A 19,370-nucleotide genomic window follows, 5' to 3' on the forward strand; every position below is an offset into this window, starting at 1 on the left:
AGTTGTTGGAGTATTAAATAAGCAATCAGAGATTTCTGTAAATGTTAAAGAGACAAGAAACAGCACTGGCAGAGATCTGCAAACAGGTCACCTCCTTGTAGTCTAATCCAGCGATGGTGCTCAGGGCAAAACCCAAGAAAGAAGAACATGAAAAGTGCAAAAATACCATTAAACAATTATCACCTTTAACAGAATGACTTTGAAGAACTCAAAAATAGAGCATGTTAGGTTAGTCAAAAAATGTGAATTACACTCTCTTTCTTTGCATCTGTTATCCATTGAAAATTGTATATAAAAACCTATTTTCTGATAGTTTCATCACAATGGAAGCCTCCATAATGCAGATAATATTTCAAATACCTTCTTTGGAACTAGTAGTTGTGTTGAACTAGTGTGTGCTATCATGTATTTCCTGTAAAACATCAGCATCATCTTAACACACTGGAAAGGTCAACAAGGAAATATATATTCGCTTTATTCATGACAAGCTACAGCATTCAAATGCAAATCTTAATATCTCCATTTTCCACAACATCATGAGTCAAGGTGTACATGGCAACAAGATACAAAAATACATTTGTGCAAAGCAGTAACATGTTTGTATTGGTACAGTTATACCTAGAAACACACACACAGACAAACAAAACCACAGCACTTGTCAGAAAGTTTAAAACAGAAATGGTTCCGACCTGACAAATGGACTGGACTATAAAACTGACAGATTAGTAAATTTTCTTTTTATTTTCACACTTGGTGACATTTGATGAGTTTTATTATTTTTAAGATAAATTTTCCATATAATTAGACTAGATTCCTCCATATAGTTTCTAAGGACTATATCTCAACTTGCTGGCCTGGGGCATGAAAAAAGAATGAGAGAAAAAAAAAGTAACAACTCATGGGCAACTGAATGAATTATCTGCCCCAAGACTCTGGTAACCAGTTTAAGAATAGTAAACACTGTACCAAGCAACTAGTTACATTCCTGTCAGTTGGAAAACAGGACTTGTTAAAAAACATTATATAAAATACATGTTTTTCTACTACGTTTTCATTCTAGTCATTCACAAATATATTCACACACCAATATTGACATCCTAGAAAATTTTAAATTAAAATGAGTTGTGGAAACTGATCTTGAAAGCCTCAAAGCACTTACTGAAAGTAAATGGTCTTTAAATAAACAATATTTCTCACATTTTGCTCAAACATATGGAACAGACAAATCTTGATTTGCCTCAAAGAAGACAACTTTACAAGCACATGTAAACTAAATGACAGGAGGAATTAACTAGCACTTCCAGTATTTGTGAATACCAGTAACTTTTGACTTTAGAATTAATACTAAGTGTTGAATCTAAGAAAAATATAATGCTGATTCCAGGATCTCGCTGGAAAAGGAAAAGAACAAATAACGAGATGCAAGCAATGAGGTAGTGGTCTAAATTAATACAGTCAGTATCTGTGACTGTTCTGTCCATTGAAGGTTTCTGGTAATGCCTTCTTTTTAAAAAATCACATGGATCTTAAATTTGTTTACATTCCTCTTGTGATGTGGCAATCTTGAAAATATGAATGCTTGGTATTGCCCTCCATTGCGCCCCAGTTACAGGGAGGATAAAATTTCAATGCAATTCTAAAGGATTCCACTGAATTGAATGTATTACTCAAAATAATTTGTTGGATCAAACCAAAATCACCAACCAGTAGGAATTCTGTTCAGGATGTTCACCCTTTTGGAATTCTGTGATGTTAAAAATTTGGAAGTGAGCTTGACCATAAAAGTTTAAAATCCATCTGTACATTTAAATGGGCCATTTTGACATGAAATATGAATTATTACAGTGAAGCACACATGATATTGTTAAGCGATATATCTCAAGTAAATGAGACGCAAGGAGGTTTTGGGCAGTGAAAATTGACTTTCTTTCTCCAAATAACTCTGTGGGTGTATTGTGCATTAAAAAGAGATAAAGTAAGTTATTGCATTTAATTAGACGAGAAAAGTAAAAGGTGCAGGAAAGCCAAAATAATTAAATAGGAAACTATGTACAGGAACCAGTAAACTGTAACTTTCCAATCAAATATTTGATTTTTCTATCATCCACCAAATTGGAATTTAACATTCAACTTGATCTAAACATGCTAATGGCACTTCTTTAAAAAAAACTGATTTCTCAATTGATACTTTTACAACAGTAATTCCACCTTAAAGTTGAGCAGGAATCAGTTCAGTTTTGCTCTCAGTTGTAATAAGCTGAATAAGACTTCCTGAAGTGGGTCTGGTTTCTTTGAAGGTCCAATTAAATAAGGTTCTGGAAAAGACATATAGAACTCTATGTTACACAAAAATCTATGTTGTATAGAACAGAATAATCTTCTAAAAGTTTAAAAACAGAGATTTGCAAATTTGCCAAAACTTGGAAATTAATTTTCTTAAGTTTTCAAACAATCAGAATGCAATACACCTTCAACTATTCTTCTGGGGTTACCAAATATCTGAGTAAGACAGTGAGAACAATCTCAAAATTCCAAAATAAGTACAGATTCAGTGAAACAAACATATGATGTTAACTCAGAATGGAGGGTGACTCTGCATTGAATCCATAACTCAGGAGAGCTGACAACCCTTCAACTTGGGGCCAATAATCTGAATGGTCTGCGTGGTCCAAAGAGTTTGCTCTACGGTGGATTATTGTGACCTGTCAATCTGGTTGGAGAATGCTTCATCTTGGAGAAAAACTGGAAAAAAACATCCTAGACTCAGAACTGACAGTGTTTGTTACCCAAAAAGCATTGCATTGAACTAGAAGAGTCCAATGTGCAACGCAGACTATCCTGTGCTCTTGGTGAGATTTAATGAAGTGGTCAAATGCAACAATTAAACATTTTTTAAAAAGTGGGAAAAGGATGATGCGCAGGATGCAAGGTTGTAAAACATATTAGCACTTTTGGAATTTGGATGATTCAAAAAGAGATGCATATAAATGTGGGTTAGCACTGTGTTGTTTTTTTTAAAAGAAGTCAGAAATCCATTCTGGAACAATGACATGGATGTACCCTAGTTCCATGCAATTAAAGGCTGAGGAGAACCCTTGGACAGTTATGGAAGAAATTGTTTATACATTTGGGTTTATAAAGAGCAGGGTAAATATATAAAATTATTAGTTTGCTTTCAGTTCAGTTTAGAAAACACCAGAGTTTTACTTGTGAAGAATCCAGTTAGGTTTCAGAAACAAGCTTTTAGCCTCTGTCCTAATGTGGGAAAAGATCCGTCACCCTGCCTACCCATAGTAGGCCCACACAGAAGACAGGAAAGCAGACTTGGCCAAACTATACCAAAAACACCCAGAATGCCTCAGCAGTGACCAAACAGTCTAACAAGTGAAACCAGACAGCACTCGCAGACAAGGGAATACACTTCCCAAAACCTACTAACAATATCCGGTCAACACAGCTGTCCCAAAGCCAAGGGCAATCTCATAACACAGTAATACCAAAGCCACACAAAGAACAGGTCAGATGGAGAGACAGCACCAAGGACCTCACTCCCAGGACAGGACAATGGAAGCACCTTACTGCTTCAAAAGAGACATTCTCACCTACCTGCAAAGAGAACTGGAATCACTGATACTGTCAGGATGTTGCATTGTGTCGAGAATCAGGATATCCTTCCGATAACTGTTTTTCAATTATCGTCATTGTAACTGGATTACTCAATTTCCAAATACATTGTATCTTTCCCACTTTAATTAACCTTATTGTGCAAGATTCCTATAAAACCTGGCTTCATCCTCAGCCCGAGGAAGGCAGTTTCGGCTACCTGGACAGACTGTCTGTACTGTTTCAGCTTAGTCAATTTCTCTTGCGCGATATCGCTGTGCTAATAAACTGTTTGTTAATTTCACTTCAAACTGTATTTTGAGACCTTTGCTTTATTGGGCTAATTTCTTCGACACCTCAGCAAGTTTTACTTCAGTTCAGTGCAGAGGAAACCAGTCATGGCAGCAGTGTTTCTTTCTTCGAGATTGTGAAGTTTGCAAGCCAAGATGACAGGGAGCAGACATTTTCAGTTTGTTCGAATTGAAAAAGGTTTAGGACATCAGAGTTGTGAAAGGTTCATGTCTTCATGTCATTAGACTCAGAAAAGGGATTGTAAAATTGTCACAATAGTTCAAGAAAGAGACACTGGAAGAGTCGGTTAAGTTTCTGTTTATTGTGTAGAGTAATAACTTGCATGTAAATGTGGAGGTAGTAACTTTGCAGGCAATTGCAAAAATTGGTATTGCTGATATTGAGGAGGATGGTCTCTATGGATCAGCTGGTAGGTCGGGCAGAGCAAGGCCGATGAAATTTAATCCTGAAAAGTGCAAAGTGATGCATTTTGGGACACCAATAAAGGAAGGATTTACGCAATGAAGGTGCCTAGAGAATACGGAGGAACAAAGGACCTTGGTGTAAAAGTCCATAGATATCTAAAGATGGCGGTACAGGTAGACAGACTGGTGAAGAAGGCATAGAGGATACTTGCCTTCATTAGTCAAGGCACAGAATTTAGGAGCAAGGACGTCTTGGTGGAACCTTACAAAACACCGGTTAGGCCGTAGCTCGAATGCAGTTCTGGTCACCACACTATCAGAAGTACATGTTACACCGAAGAGGATGCAGAGGCGATTCACCAGGATGTTGCCTCGGATGAAAAGTTTGTCATGAGGAGAGACCGGATAGGCTGGATTTGTTTTTCTCGGAATAGAGGAGGCTAAGGGGAGGACTGATTGAGTACACAAAATTATGACAGGCATAGACAGAGTAGATCATGAAAATTCTTTCCCCATGTCAGATGTGTCTAAGACCAGAGGGCATAAGTTTAAGATGAGGAGTAAGTGATAAGATGAGCCGGAGGAAATTTGAGGAAAAGAAAAATTACTACAGGGTGGTGGAAATAGAAAACGTGTTACCTGAGAGGGAGGTGGAGGCAGGTACTCTCACAACATTTAAGTAGCTTCTGGATAAGCATGTAAAATGTCAGAGCATAGGAGGCTGTGGACCAGGGGCAGCTAAATGGGATTAGTGTAGTTTGGTGTTGTGAAAGCATAACTTCGTCTCTACTGCTTCAAAAAGCTAAAGAAATCCAGCATGTTCGTAAAGACTCTTCCTATTTTTTATAGATGCACTTTGGAAAGCATTCTATCCAGAGGCATCACAGCTTGGTATGGCAATTCCTATTCCCAGATTGGTAAGAAACCACAGTCCAGTCCAGTATGCAAGCCAACCTTCCATCCATTGACTCCATCTATACTTCTCACTGTGTCAGGAAGGCAACCAACATCTTTAAAAAACCCTTCCCACCCTAGTTATAATTTTTTTCCAACCTCTTCTGTCAGACAGATGATACAAAAGCTTAACACACATGTACCAACAGATTCAAGAACAGTTTCTTCCCCTCTGTTATTAAACTTCTGAATGGACCTCCCAAATTTTAAATTTAATGTTGGATCTGCTTCTTTGTGCACTTTCTCTGCAGCCGTAACATTGTATTCCTTGCTCTGTTCTATTGAGAGAAAGTGAGGACTGCAGAAAGTGAGGGCTAATGCCCGAAATACCAGCTCTCCTGTTCCTCAGACGCTGTCTGACCTGCTGTGTTTTTCCAGCACCAGACGTTTTGACTCTGTCCTATTACCCTAAAACACTGGTACGATTGGCCTGTACTGCATGCAAACCAAAAGTTTTTCACTATCTAGACACATGAGACAATAATAAATCAAATTTTTAAAAATCTTGTTTGGAAGTAAGCTGCATAGACCACGAATGCTGAACTCATTGATTGCAGATTTGGTAATCGTAAAAAAAACCCTGCCACTGTTCTCAATGTCCTGGCCTAATTAAGGCATACAAACCATCTGTTTTCGAAAACAAATTTTGTGAACCATGTAACAGGTAAATATAGAGACCACCTTGACTTTGATGCCTCCTGTTGTCAAATATTCTTCTGCCATTCACTGTCTAAACTCACACATAAAGAGGGATGATGTCCAATTTAGATGGAATGGTATATGTTGACATAAAAAAAAAGCTCAACAAAGTATTATCATAGATACATTCTAACTAAGCTAGTGATTCTCTTTGCAGTAAGCATAAAATATTGATTTCAACAGTGTAATGTGTTTTTAAGGAAGAAGATCTCAAATGGGGCAAAAAATATATTGTGCTTTCATTTGTTTTTCCCATTTGGAGTCACTGACGCAAAAGTATTAATTTCCGTGAGCCAAACTCTGCAAATGAGTCACCAAGGAGAGGAAATGTCTCTCAGAAAAGGTCAGCTGTCCTTTATAATTTGTGTGTTCAATTTGTGGCCCTGCTCAGTGAGATAAATCAACCTTCCATCTGGAGCCTGGACATTGGACAGACAAATAAAAACCAGACAGTGACAAACAGATGTGAAATGATTACTGACAATTCAATCTAGCTGGATACTTACTCAGCAACAAATTCTAATGGTGTCCAGGAGCTGAAATCTGCATTAGGCATTGATTTCCTATTCATTGGCGTGTCCAAGGTAACACTGCAAAATAAATTAAATTGCTTTGAAATCCCTTTGTGTCGTACGCATATTACGTTACCAAGGTGAATAATGCCAGGATGTCGATAAATTGGTAATATAAAAATAAACTCACTTCAGGCTTCCACTGACCTTTTCAAACTGAGAATAAATTCAATTCTACTGTTCCTGCATTGCAGTTTTATTCTGACTTGTAAATCTAAGCCCATGTTCTAACTTTAAGTCTGTTCTACTTACAATACTCGGGAAACAGGATAAAAAGCAGAGTGTGATCAGTTTCTCTTAGAAGACCACCTGGGTATAACTGGGAGAAAACCTCACTGATCCCAAACAGTTTGACTGCAATACTGACTGTTAAGCAAGTGTGTTTGTAGCAAAAACAGCTTGCCTTTCACAGCCAAGGTAGTTCATAAATAGATAAATGAAGATGGAAACAGAGCAAGGAAGAAAGAGATTAGGTGATGTGCCTGAAAGCTATGACAAAAGAATGAGTTTTGAGGAAGTAATTTGGAAAGTGATGTAAAACAGATAGGGGTAGACAATTAGGGAAGCAATTGCAGAGACAGCCAAAAGGTACTTGCCAGCAGCAGTGAAGCAAAAGCACAATATGTGCTTAATGTATTGGCTTTCACAACCTCAACATGCCCCAACATTATATGCCATCAATTAAATCCCTTGAAAGCATAGGACCTATTGTAATGTAGGAATGCCCATATCAAGCATCTCAAACAATAGGACAATAATCGGATCATTTGCTTGTGATATTTACGAAGAAATAAACATTCTGTGGTGCATCATTGTCTCAGGGTAATAGTGTCATACAGCATGGAAATAGACCCTTTAGTCCAACTTGCCAGCACCGCTCAAACATCCCAATCTGACCTAGTCCCATTTGTCAGTGTTTGGCCCATGTCCTTCTAAATCCGTCCTATTCATTTACCTTTCATATAACTTTTAAATGCTGTAATTGTACCCACCTCCACCACTTCCTCTGGCAGTTCATTCCATACATGCACCACCCTCTACATGAACAAGCTGTCTCTTAGGGCCTTTTTAAAATCTCTACCTTCTCAACTTGATGCTATGTCCTCCAGTTTTGACCTGCCCACCCTAGGAAAAATACCTTGGCTATTCACCCTATCCATTCCCCTCATGATTTTATAAACTGCTTTAAGGTCACCCCTCACAAACTAGCTTGAACACAAGGGGCTGTGAATTTTAAATCTGAGGCAATGGATGTCACTGCTTATTGACTTACATTTGTCAAATGTAATGGGTGATAGGTGAATTGGACATGTTCAGTTTACAATGCAGCTAGTAGATAACTGAGGAAGGATCCTCAGAGGGTCAACAGGAAAAAAGACAAGGAATGGCCTAGGGTCATAAACAGAAGCCAAACTGCTCATAAGAGTCAGAGATATTAATGACTAAAGAGACATTTTGTGATCACAAACAGATTACCAGAAGGAAATAAGCAATTAACACCCAGTGTATATGCATATACGACAAAAGTAACTAACTGCTTTCAAACACTTTGGGAAATCCGAAGGATAAGGCATAAATAAACAAATGTTTGTTCTTTCATTTTTACATTCAAAACACAGCCTTCTTAGAGAACTGTGAATGATTAACAAATTGAAAAGATGTGTTTAAAAATCACTAAAATGTTATTACTCTAAGTTTAAAAAAAGCTAACACTCTAAATATCAGCTTTTGATCTCTGTCATTTTACCCCAGATGCCATTATGTAAGTCATGAGCAATTTTCTCTTCGTGGGGCACTGAACATTATCAAGTCTATTGTAGTGCGAGGTGCTATAATTGCAGACACTTACGGCAGAATTGCAAGTGCTGAAGATCCAGGGGGCATTCCACTTTTCTCTCCAGCTAGACTCTGACAGAGCTGATGAACAGCTGCCTTTGCCATGCCATAGCCCACCATTCCTAAAGAAAAAAAACAGAGAATTTAAAAACTAAAAATTTACTGTGGTCAAATACATTTCAAGTGGAAGGGAAATCCTTTTGTGAAACTTCTGTTTTTAACATTTGGAGGTGCTGGTGTTGAACTTGGGTGGACAAAGTTAAAAATCACATAACACCAGGTTATAGTCTAACAGATTTATTTGGAAGCACTAGCTTTTGGAGCACCGCTCCTTCATCAGGTGGTTGTCAACCACCTAATGAAGGAGCAGTGCTCCGAAAGCTAGTGCTTCCAAATAAATCTGTTAGACTATAACCTGGTGTTGTGTAATTTTTAACTTTCTATTTTTAAGAGCATCTCTGGACTCAAACAACAACTAGTGTTTTTTTCTCAAATAGATTTTGTATAAAATAGCTTTCCCATGTAAACTGATGCATGTTTTCATCATGAACTGTATTTTAAGGTTGCACAATATAAGGTGAGTTCACTTTGTTCTATTCTCTGAGGGCAACGACAGTTTCAAACTTTCCAAGCCTACCAAAGTTTAATGACACTGGCAGCTTTTGAGACTGTGCCCATGCACAGACCAAGCAGTAAACATCAGCTGCTTACTCAGCATCACAGGCAAATATCAAACTATCTTTACCAGATATCCACAAATTTCTAGCAGGAGTCATATTTAGATTTAAATTGTCCAATCAGTTCAGTTTTGCACATCAAGTATCAAATTGAAATAGTACACAGGATAAAGGAAATACCAAAAAAAATTGTTATAATCTCGCATTATGTTCAAGTCTTCCAAAATGAAAAACAAATAATGATGACTATTTACTCTCGTTGTGACGAAGTGGATCCTCAGCTTGAGTTCAATAATTTCAGATCCTGATCTCTGTGAACCATTTTGATACATCCTCGCCAAGGTTGGCACCTTGTTTTCAGTCAGAGCTGGCCTCCAATTCTGCTCTTAACACCAACTCTGAACCCACAAGCATGATTATGCCCTTTGCTCTCTTGTTCCCTGGCACTTTTGATCTCTAATCTCTCCTGCCCTCTTGCGTTGACTTCCATCCATTTTCCTCTCCTCCACTTAAAAAACAGCATAAATCACATGACACTTCCATCTTTTCTTCATTCTGAAGAAGAACCACACCAGATTTGAAATGTTAACTATTTTCCTCTCTCCACAGTTGCTGCCAAGCCTGCTGATTTTCTCCAGCTTATTCTGATTTTATTTAGGCTGACACCCAGTGTTGCTTACAAATGCATGCGCTACACCTAGACAAAACAACTAGAAAAGTTAGGGTCTGGGCTGCCTTCTTGAAATGTTTTGAGGGGGTCTGGCCTGGTCAAAAACACGGAGATATTTGTATCATCAACAGCCACACGCGAGTTGCTGGAAGACTGGAGGGTGGCTAATTTGTACGAATATTTAAGAAAGGCTGCAAGGAAAAGTCAGGGAACTACAGACCAGCAAGTTCATCACTAGTGGGCAGGTTGTTGGAGGGCATTCTAAGCGACAGGATCTACATGCATTTGGAGATGCAAGGACTGATTAGGGATAGTCAGCGTGGCTTTGTTCATGGGAAATTGTGTCTCACAAATATGATTGAGTTGTTTGAAGAGATGACCAAGATAGATGGATAAAGGCAGAACGGCAGATAGAGTTTAATTCAGATAAGTGTGAGGTGTTGCATTTTGGCAAAATAAACCAAGGCGGGACTACACAGTTAATGATAGAGGTCTGGCGAGTGTTGTCAAATCGAGAGACCAAGGGGCAGTAACATAGTTCCTTTAAAGAGGCATCATAGGTAGACAGGGCGGTGAAAGCGGAGTTTGGCACGCTTGCCTTTATCGGTCAGAGCAATGAGTACAGGAGTTGGGGCATCATGTTAAAGCCACCTTTGGAGTACTGTATATAATTCTGGTCTCCTGCTATCGGGAGGATGTTATTAAACTTGAAATGTTGCAAAAAAGATTTACAAGGATGTTACTGAGACTGGAAGGTCTGAGTTATAAGGAGAGGCTGGAAAGGCTGGGACTTCTCTCCCTTTAGCATAGGAGGCTGAGGGATGACCTTATGGAGGTTTATAAAATCATGACGGGCATAGATAAGGTGAATAGGCAAGGTCTTTTCCCAGGGTAGGGAAGTCTAAAATTAGACAGCATAGGTTTAAGGTGAGAGGGAAAAAGATTTATAAGGGACCTGAGGGGAAATGTCATCACACAGAGGGTACTGGATATATGGAATAAGCTACAAGAGGAAGTGGACTGGGTACAATTACAACATTTAAAAGACATTTGGACAGGTACATGGATCATGAATAGGAAAGGTTTAGAAGAATATGAGACAAAAGCAGGCGCGTGGGACTAGTTCAGTTTAGGAAACCTGATGAGCATGGACAGGTTGGGCCAAAGGATCCTTGTGATGTATGATTCTATGACTGAGACATTCTAGAAGATTGCATAAAATTCCAATGACGTCGTACGCAAAGGGATTCATATGTGTGTGCAGGAAAGTGGAGAGGGAGCACTGAAATGGAGTTCAGCAAGGGGGTGAGAGAGAGACAGAGAGAGAGAGAGAGAGAGAGAGTGCAGTGAGGGTGGTGGAGGGAGTGAGGACATCAGGTTAAGAATGGGTGAAATGAGGATGGGAAGCCCCTCTCTCTTCCATCTTCCCCCATTCAGAGCTGCTGGGGGAGGGGGGATTTAAGGCCAAACCCATTTAAATGCACCTCAATAAATTTAGGCATTACCCAGTGCACATGCACATGGTGGCAACAGACATGGTATTTTATTTATTTTTCAGGTTTCTTTTCCAATCAAAAAGGAAAAGGGAAGAAAAGACTGAAAAGGTCAAAGGAAGGATTTTAAAGAATTGTGAAATTTAAGATAAAACTGTATTACACATCAGAGGTGGATGGTTGTTACTGATTCTATGCCCTGATGAAAAGACTATCACCACTCAGAATAAAGCAGAACATCAATTATCACATTTTTAATTTAAATTAATATTGTTCTGCATTATAACCTAGGAGGAATAAACAGAAAAAATCTGGCAAATGAGACATACTAGTCCAACTCATCTTATGTATTTCAAAATTGATATCCAGTATGTTCATTCCTGAGAATTATTATTTTTACCTCTTGGGGGAAAAGAAACAAATGAGAAATCGGTTTTGAAACTAAGGTAAATGCGACACATTCTATAATATTTCCTTTGAATGGAATTTACTATTGTTTTGATGCCAGTTATTATCACTGGAGAAGCCAAATCTCAGACTGAAACTTGGCTTGATGGATCATATTTTGTTTCAGTTTTAACAAGGTAGTGTCTCATTGCAACGTAAGCACATAATGTTACAGATTTTGTGTTAAAAATAAATGAGTCTGTTAGACAAAATAAATGAAGATAACTAGAAAGAACCAAACTATTTATGTATAACACTAACACAAATAACTTTAAACACACATTAGAAGACTAATCCCATTAATCCCAAAACCGTCTGTTACTAATTCAAAAAAAAAATCAAATCTCTTATGTAGTACCCAAAAGCTCCCATTATACAGTTCTCACACCAGAATCCTGAAAATTTTCTTTAACACTTCACTATGACTTTAACTTTTAGACTGGAACCTCTGATAGCTTACTAAAGCTCTCATACACCTGAGTAACCTCTTTAGGGTTTAGCCTAAGACTTCTGATCCAGAACTATCACTAACTCTTTTCAAAGGAAATTTATTTTTACTATATTCTTCCCTTCTCAGGACCATTGCTCTATACATCCACCTTTTTGCAAGGACTTCACAGAACTTCCCAAAACAATGTATAACTGAAACAAAAGTATTTCTCTACACTTAAGCCTTAAGCTTAAAAAAAAACACTCCTACTCTAGAAATTTTTAACAGAAAACTTGAGGTATCGTATCTAGCTAGCTAAGCTGTAAAATCCTAAAATAACTATTATTGCTGTTAAAGTAGCTCTCACAAATTATTTTAAATCACTATAGATTAGATTAGATTACATTACAGCGTGGAAACAGGCCCTTCAGCCCAACAAGTCCACATCGACCCGCCGAAGCGCAACTCACCCATACCCCTACCTTTACCCTTTACCTAACACTACGGGCAATTTAGCATGGCCAATTCACCTGACCTGCACATCTTTGGACTGTGGGACTTACTGTAAGTTAATTATTGACTTCAGACACACAGGAAATCCATATGTTACTAACTCAAATCCAAAAGCCCAAACTTAAAAGCAATTGCTATTAAATATACATATAAATCATGCAATTCATAAAACTAATACAACAATTAATAATTTTTGTACTTTACTGCTTAAAAAAAAGGAATTCCTCAAGGCCTAACACCAAAGGTAGCAACTGATTACTTTGAAAACAAACATTCAACTTTTAAGCAGACCATCCAAATCATTGACACTGTGCATTACGAAACAAGTCAAAATTCTCTAGGTTCAACAGTGCTCCTCTTCTGCTGATCAGATACCAGATCAAACTTTGAACTCTTACACATCTAAAAGTGCTGTCTCATTCAAAATTTAACCCTTCAACCAATGTCCCCTTGAAGAAACATTTGCATATTTTACTTAGCTACGACTTTCAATGAAACTATGGAAACAGCCACCATAATGGCATACATTGCTAAATTGTAAATTATATTTGTTAATATTTCATAGAAAACAAGAATTATAAAGCAATCCACATATTTATTCAACTATTTTTAAGCTTGGCACATTTTCTATCAATGAGATGGTTTTTTCAAAAAAGATTATGTGAATTATAATAGAAATATGTAGCATGATTTCAGTTTTTATTAAATTTTTAATGCAGAAATCCTACTGAAGTTGAGTAAAATTTGCAAAGTTATTCCGTTAGTTATTAAACTGAGATAAGTATTTACTTTGATGGATTTAAATTTTGATTCATATTCTGGCAAACACATATTGAAGAACAGAATTTCAGAATTGTTACAGGACTGAAGGTTGGCCATTCAGTTCAGCATGCCTGCATCAGCTCTCCAAATGCTTTGAATTCCACTCTCCAGCTCTTTCTCCAAAATGCTGCGCAGTGTGTCTATTTAAATAACAATCTCATACCCCTTTAATGTCTCAGCTGAAACTGTCTCCTTCCAGACCCAAACCCATTGCTGTGCAAAAAAGTTTCTTCTCGTTACTTTTACAAAGTACTTTAATCCTCTGCCCATAGTTATGGAGTCAGAGATGTACAGCACGGAAACAGACCTTTCAGTCCAACCCATCCATGATGACTTTGAGACAGAACAGCTTCTCTCTGACTACTCTGTCCAGACCCTAATGATTTTTAAAGCTTCAATCAAATCTCCTCCTAATCTTCTCCTCTCAAAGGAAAAACTGCCCCATCTTCCCCAATCTTCCTTCAGAATTGAAGTTCCTCATCCCTGGAATAACCCTCATAAACTTCATCTACACTCTCTCAATTATATGGAGATGCACTGAATGGAAATGTGGTGAAGTGGGTTCATGCAGGATGGCTTTGGATGATTATCTGGGTTAAAAAAATTGTTATGGGGAGAAAGCAGGAGATTGGCACTAGATAATTATGTTCATTTAAAGAGCTAGAACAGACACAATGGGCCTAATGGCCTCTTTCTGCACTGTAAGACTTTTGTGATATTGTATTCCGAGCATTCCTATGATGTAGCACCCAGAACTATCCACAATACTCCCTTTGAGGTCTAATTAGTGATTTGACCAGGGCATTCAATTAAATTTGAAACATTTGTGGGTTTTACTTTAATATACATTTTATTTATTGCTCTAAATTAATATTTACATTCCTTTGGACCCAAACTTCATTTTTATTTTTTAAAAACTATTTCTCAACATGCCTTGCTGAATTGGTTTATTCATGTGAAGTCACCAGACACAGCATGGTCAGAGAAAATTCATTGGTTAATCAGTAGCAAACTGTCAAATATAGAGTCATGTTCAGAGATTCTATATCCAGTCCAGTTTACATCACATGTCATTGTGATAGTTTCATTATATTCCATCTTCTAGGAGGGATAACTCAGCCAGAGAATACAATTACTGCATCCAGAATACACAGGGACCGACAGTGTAAATAGAAATAACTTGAACCACACATAAGAGAGGGTCAGGACAGATACAAAATATTTTTAAAGATTCAGTCCCGAATCCAAACTGCTGCAAATTTTCCCACTTTCTGTTTTAACAGGGCCAGAGACCAAGTGTTCCCAACAGGAGGCTTGCTTATTTAAATAACTTACTGATTTCCTAATTTCCAGCACAGTTCAGTGCCAAGATGAGCAGAAATGATAATACCAGTCTGCCCAAGTTAACCTATTTCCAACAACATGCATTTAGAAGCATTCCTGCCCATCAGCTGCTTGAGTAAGTTCTGCCATTTAATGAGATCATGGCTGATCTGATTGCAATCTCAAATCCACATGCCCACGACCTCCCGAAACCCCTTCCTTAACCAGAATCTATTTACCTCAGCCCTAAAATATTCAAAGATTCTGTTTACATCACCTTTTCATAAAGAGAGTTCCGTACTACACAGCGCTCAGGAAAAGATATCGCCTAATGTCTGATTTAAATGAGTGACCCTGGATGTATAAAGTGATTTTTTTTGATAGTGATAGTTCTTGATTGTCCATCTGTTCCATACTTACCCCGTCAATACTCCTCAGCAATGTGTGTGTGTCAGTCAGGTCACCTCTATCATTCTAAATTGAACAGATACATCTCTAGCCTGTCCACCCTTTCTTCATAAGACATCTCACCAATACAAAGCATTAGTACACAGCACAATCCCACATTATCCTGCTTTTGTTCCAATATGGAAACTGGATCTACATAATGAATCAAAGGAGCCTAATTTCAGCCAAAAGTTTGTATTTTGGAAGAGAATCCAAATACAAAATTGAATGCGCACATGTAGTATTAAAATTAAATTATTTTTTAAAAAATCAACGTGTTCAGACACCACCAGGGCAGCTTCAACTTGAACTGGACCCTCTGGCCCTGGAATAGGGACACTATCAATGTCCATAAGAGTTTATTCATTTAACAGTTCTAGGAATTACATCAAATGCTGCAGAGATATATTATTTTTAATCAACCTGTTTGGACACATTATGACACTGCTTTCATGGAGCTAAGTGTGAGCCACTACTACTGGCCCATCTGCCCCCTAAAAGTTATTTTTAATTAACTTGTTATGACACACTTCCAAAATAGTCAGGGCTTGATCACAGATTTTTTTGGTTCAGAGACAGGGACAATCCCATTGCACCATGAGACACTTCAGGGGATTCATTTCATTGAACCTAGTCAACGGTGCAAGTGCTAACATTGACAGACTTCAGCCGATGTGTCAAGAGATAATAGGAGAAGCTCTGCTCACCTGCAGTACCCTTCAAAGCAGGACTTGCCCCTGTCAGTGTCAACAAGCCATCGTCTTTCAGATGTTTTGTAGCTAAATGACTGGAGATTGTTGATGTCCACACACTCTGTTTCCACATCAAGTCAGCGTTTTTAAAAAGAGCTTTGAAAAATAAATATCAAATATTGATTACTTCCATTGTTCAAACTAACCCAAGGAAAAATGGTAACAAAACAGAGATCATGTAGTTGGAGTATCATAAAATTATTATTATTAGTATTTCAATACACAGATTTTTTAAAATCTTTATTGGTACTTAACAAATAACTAAGGACAGAGTGAAGAGTATCCAAGTATTTTACAGAAAAATACTTTATTTGTCACAAGCTTGAATAACTATGTGTCAGAATTTGAGCCCTTCAATTCTTTCACACTGCAAGTCTGGATCACTTCTATTGACATTCATCTGTAATTAACCATCTAGAAGCATTTATGAAAAGATATTTACCATTATTTTCTGTGCTAAAGCATACAATTGGTCAATTGTAAGTGGACAAAATTTCCAACAGAATATGATGGTCAAACAATGCCAACTCAAGGTCAATAAATACAACAGTTCTTGTTTCCTTGCAAACATACCATACTAGAAATAGGATTTTTAGATTAATCCATATCACTGATTAAGGGAGCATGCAACTTTCAGAATCTATAAAATGTAACTGTGAAAAACAGAACTCACCAACATTCATTCATTCAACTTCATAAGACCCCAGAATAATATGGAAGTTGCTTAAGTTTTCTTATCTTATTGAACTATAAAATATGAATGAAAGCTTTAACAAAATACAATATAGACTTACATTTTGCCTTTGCACTGCCACCAGCCCACCCTCCTGCTACACAGATAATGGCATCCACCTTCTGTTCCCCAAGAAGACTGGCAATCTCTGTGGTAACCTACGACAATGAGAGGCATTTACAAAATGTCAATCCCGAACGTTTAATTCACCTTAACCCTGTGGAAGTACCTACATTAAAACCTACAATAAGTCCAATGTACTCCTACCTGGATCTGTCAGCAGCATTTACTGCAATAGTTATTACCTGCTCCGCCTGCTCAGTGAACGACTCGCTCATCTTCACGATGATATTTGCATTCGCTTCTTCATTAGACATTAGATCAATGGAGGCAACCCACTGCAACCGAGAGAAGTTATCAGACAGTGAAGGAGATGGTGATTTAGGTTCGGACAGAAATGAAACTCTAGCACAATGTGAAAGTCACGGCCTGTTGGTGAACCCAGCCGCGGCTTCACTTGTCACTAACAAGGCTTTGTGTTTAATGCGGTGCAAATGCCGCCGATTATGCTTTAATTAATTGTTAAATATAGCAAAGTGACAGGTTATGATCGAAACGAAAACTGCATTATTTTTCCTACCCACCTCCCAACAAATTATCTCCCCGTGTGACCGCGAGATCCTCGTTCCTGAAACTTACCCAGTGTTTGGACTTAAAAAACTCAACACACTTCGTGCCCAGAGCTCCCTTTCCTCCATACACGATGACTCTATGAGCTGCTGCTGCTGCCATTGCTGTCTTTCTCTGTGTGAAATATGATCAGCTGCCACCTCCCTCACTCTCCCAGATTGGTCACAAACCTCCAAACGTTAGCCCAAGACCTTCAATATAATGCACAGTCCAAGCAGAGTCAGCAAGAACTAATATGTTGTTCTAGCTCCACCTTCCCTCCGGAGGTCTCAGTACACATGAAAAGATACATTTTAGTAAGTGGCTGACAGTATTGACAAGTATTGTGCTAGAGTCGTACTTCCACTGTCTGTTCTCCTCACAGATACATGCTTAAATAAACTCGTAAGGATACTCTGGGTACACCCAGTTCCATTAAACAAAACAAATGTGCATCCTTTTCAAAAATCATTGAATTGACACAGATGGAGACCACTCAGGACCTGATAAATGCAAAAGCTTTCTGAATATTTTGACAGATTGCCAATCTCCTATCTTTTCCTCATTGTTTTCCAAATTGCTTCTGTAGTGATTGTAACAAGGACAGCCTATGGACCTCATAGAATATGAGTTCCTCATTGGGGCTGTTAATCAAGGGGCTATCACATCCAGAACTGAGACCTTTTTGGACTTGGAGAGACCAGATAACAGTAGAGGCTCACTTATTATTTATGGGGAGCAAGAGTGGTTGGCTCGATGGTGGCTGAACTCCACCAGGGTTACCAGGGGTTTCCAAAATGAAGATGTTGGCGAGAAGTTATGTCCAATGGCCAGGATTAGATGCAGACAGCCTAATTGGTGCGAGAGTCCAGCGTACCAACAAGGCAAAAGACAAAAAGCCAATGGCTCACCCGTGTTCATGGAAATGGCCAGATAAACCCTAGACTCAGTTACAAGTCAACTATGCAGGTCCTGAGCTCGCTTCGGCAGCACATAAACTAAAATTGGAATGACACAGAGAAGATTAGCATGGCCCCTGTGCAAATTTATGAAGCGTTCCATATTTCTTTAATAAAAATATATTTTAAAAAAGACTATGCAGGTCCTTTCATGGGCTCAATGTTCTTCATCATTGTGGATGCCCACTCAAAATGGTTGGACATGCACAGGGTCCATTCGTCAAGGATGGGAATCACAATAGAAAAACTGTGCACATCTCTATTAGTTTTAAAATAGTGATGTAGAAAGATAGACCAAGTCTAAACATTGAAGATCTAAATTGGAGAAAGGCCAATTTTGACAGTATTAGGCAAGAACTTTCAAAAGCTGATTGGGGGCCAATGTTCACAGGTAAAGGGATGGCTAGAAAGTGGGAAGCCTTCAGAAATGAGATAACAAGAGTGCAAAGACAGTATATTCCTGTTAGGGTGGAAGGAAAGGCTGGTAGGTATAGAGAATGCTGGATGATGAAAGAAATTGAGGGTTTGGTAAAGAAAAATAAGAAAGCATATGTCAGGTATAGACAGGATAGATGAAGTGAATCCTTAGAGTATAAAGGCAGTAGGAGTATACTTAAGAGAGAAATCATGAGGGCAGAAAGGGGACATGAGATAGCTCAGCAAATAGAGTTAAGAAGAATCCAAAGGGTTTGTACAAATACATTAAGGACCAAAGGTTTACGAGGGAGAGAATAGGGCCCCTCAAAGATCCGCAAGGCGGCCTTTGTGTGGAGCTACTGGAGTTGGGAGAGATACTAAATGAGTATTTTGCATCAGTGCTTATTGTGGAAAAGGACATGGAAGATATAGATGGTAGGGAAATAGATGGTGACATCTTGAAAAATGTCCATATTACAGAGGAAGAAGTGCTGGGTGTCTTGAACAGCATAAAAGGGGATAAATTCCCAGGACCTGATTAGGTGTACCCTAGAACTCTGTGGAAAGCTAGGAAAATGATTGCTGGGTCTCTTGCTGAGATATTTGGAATTCGTTAGTCACAAATGAGGTGCCGGAAG

The 19,370-nt window shown here is 38.3% G+C and overlaps 1 protein-coding gene and 1 pseudogene across 1 annotated transcript; one reads left to right on the forward strand and one right to left on the reverse strand.

The window, feature by feature from the left end:
* Positions 1-458: 458 nt before the first annotated feature.
* LOC140464071 (dihydropteridine reductase-like) lies at positions 459-17,579 on the reverse strand. The gene is made up of 7 exons (XM_072558789.1): positions 17,387-17,579; positions 16,993-17,085; positions 16,749-16,845; positions 15,910-16,050; positions 8,394-8,502; positions 6,479-6,562; positions 459-2,315 (listed from the first exon to the last, which is right to left on the reverse strand). Exons 1-7 carry the CDS (start codon positions 17,477-17,479, stop codon positions 2,210-2,212), a joined length of 723 nt encoding a protein of 240 aa, XP_072414890.1. The 5' UTR covers positions 17,480-17,579; the 3' UTR covers positions 459-2,209.
* Positions 17,580-18,330: 751 nt separating this feature from the next.
* LOC140483056 (U6 spliceosomal RNA) lies at positions 18,331-18,424 on the forward strand (annotated as a pseudogene).
* Positions 18,425-19,370: the final 946 nt, after the last annotated feature.

The sequence above is a fragment of the Chiloscyllium punctatum genome, chromosome 1, assembly GCF_047496795.1.
Source record: "Chiloscyllium punctatum isolate Juve2018m chromosome 1, sChiPun1.3, whole genome shotgun sequence".
NCBI classification, from domain to species: domain Eukaryota; kingdom Metazoa; phylum Chordata; class Chondrichthyes; order Orectolobiformes; family Hemiscylliidae; genus Chiloscyllium; species Chiloscyllium punctatum.

Excerpts from the sequence above, each read along its gene's own strand:
- LOC140464071 (XM_072558789.1), bottom strand. The coding sequence starts at position 17,479 with ATGGCAGCAGCAGCAGCTCATAGAGTCATCGTGTATGGAGGAAAGGGA. Across the intron at positions 16,846-16,992 it reads TCACTGAGCAGGCGGAGCAG|GTTACCACAGAGATTGCCAG; the intron begins GTAATAACTATT and ends TCATTGTCGTAG. Across the intron at positions 6,563-8,393 it reads TCAGCACTTGCAATTCTGCC|TGTTACCTTGGACACGCCAA; the intron begins GTAAGTGTCTGC and ends TTTATTTTGCAG.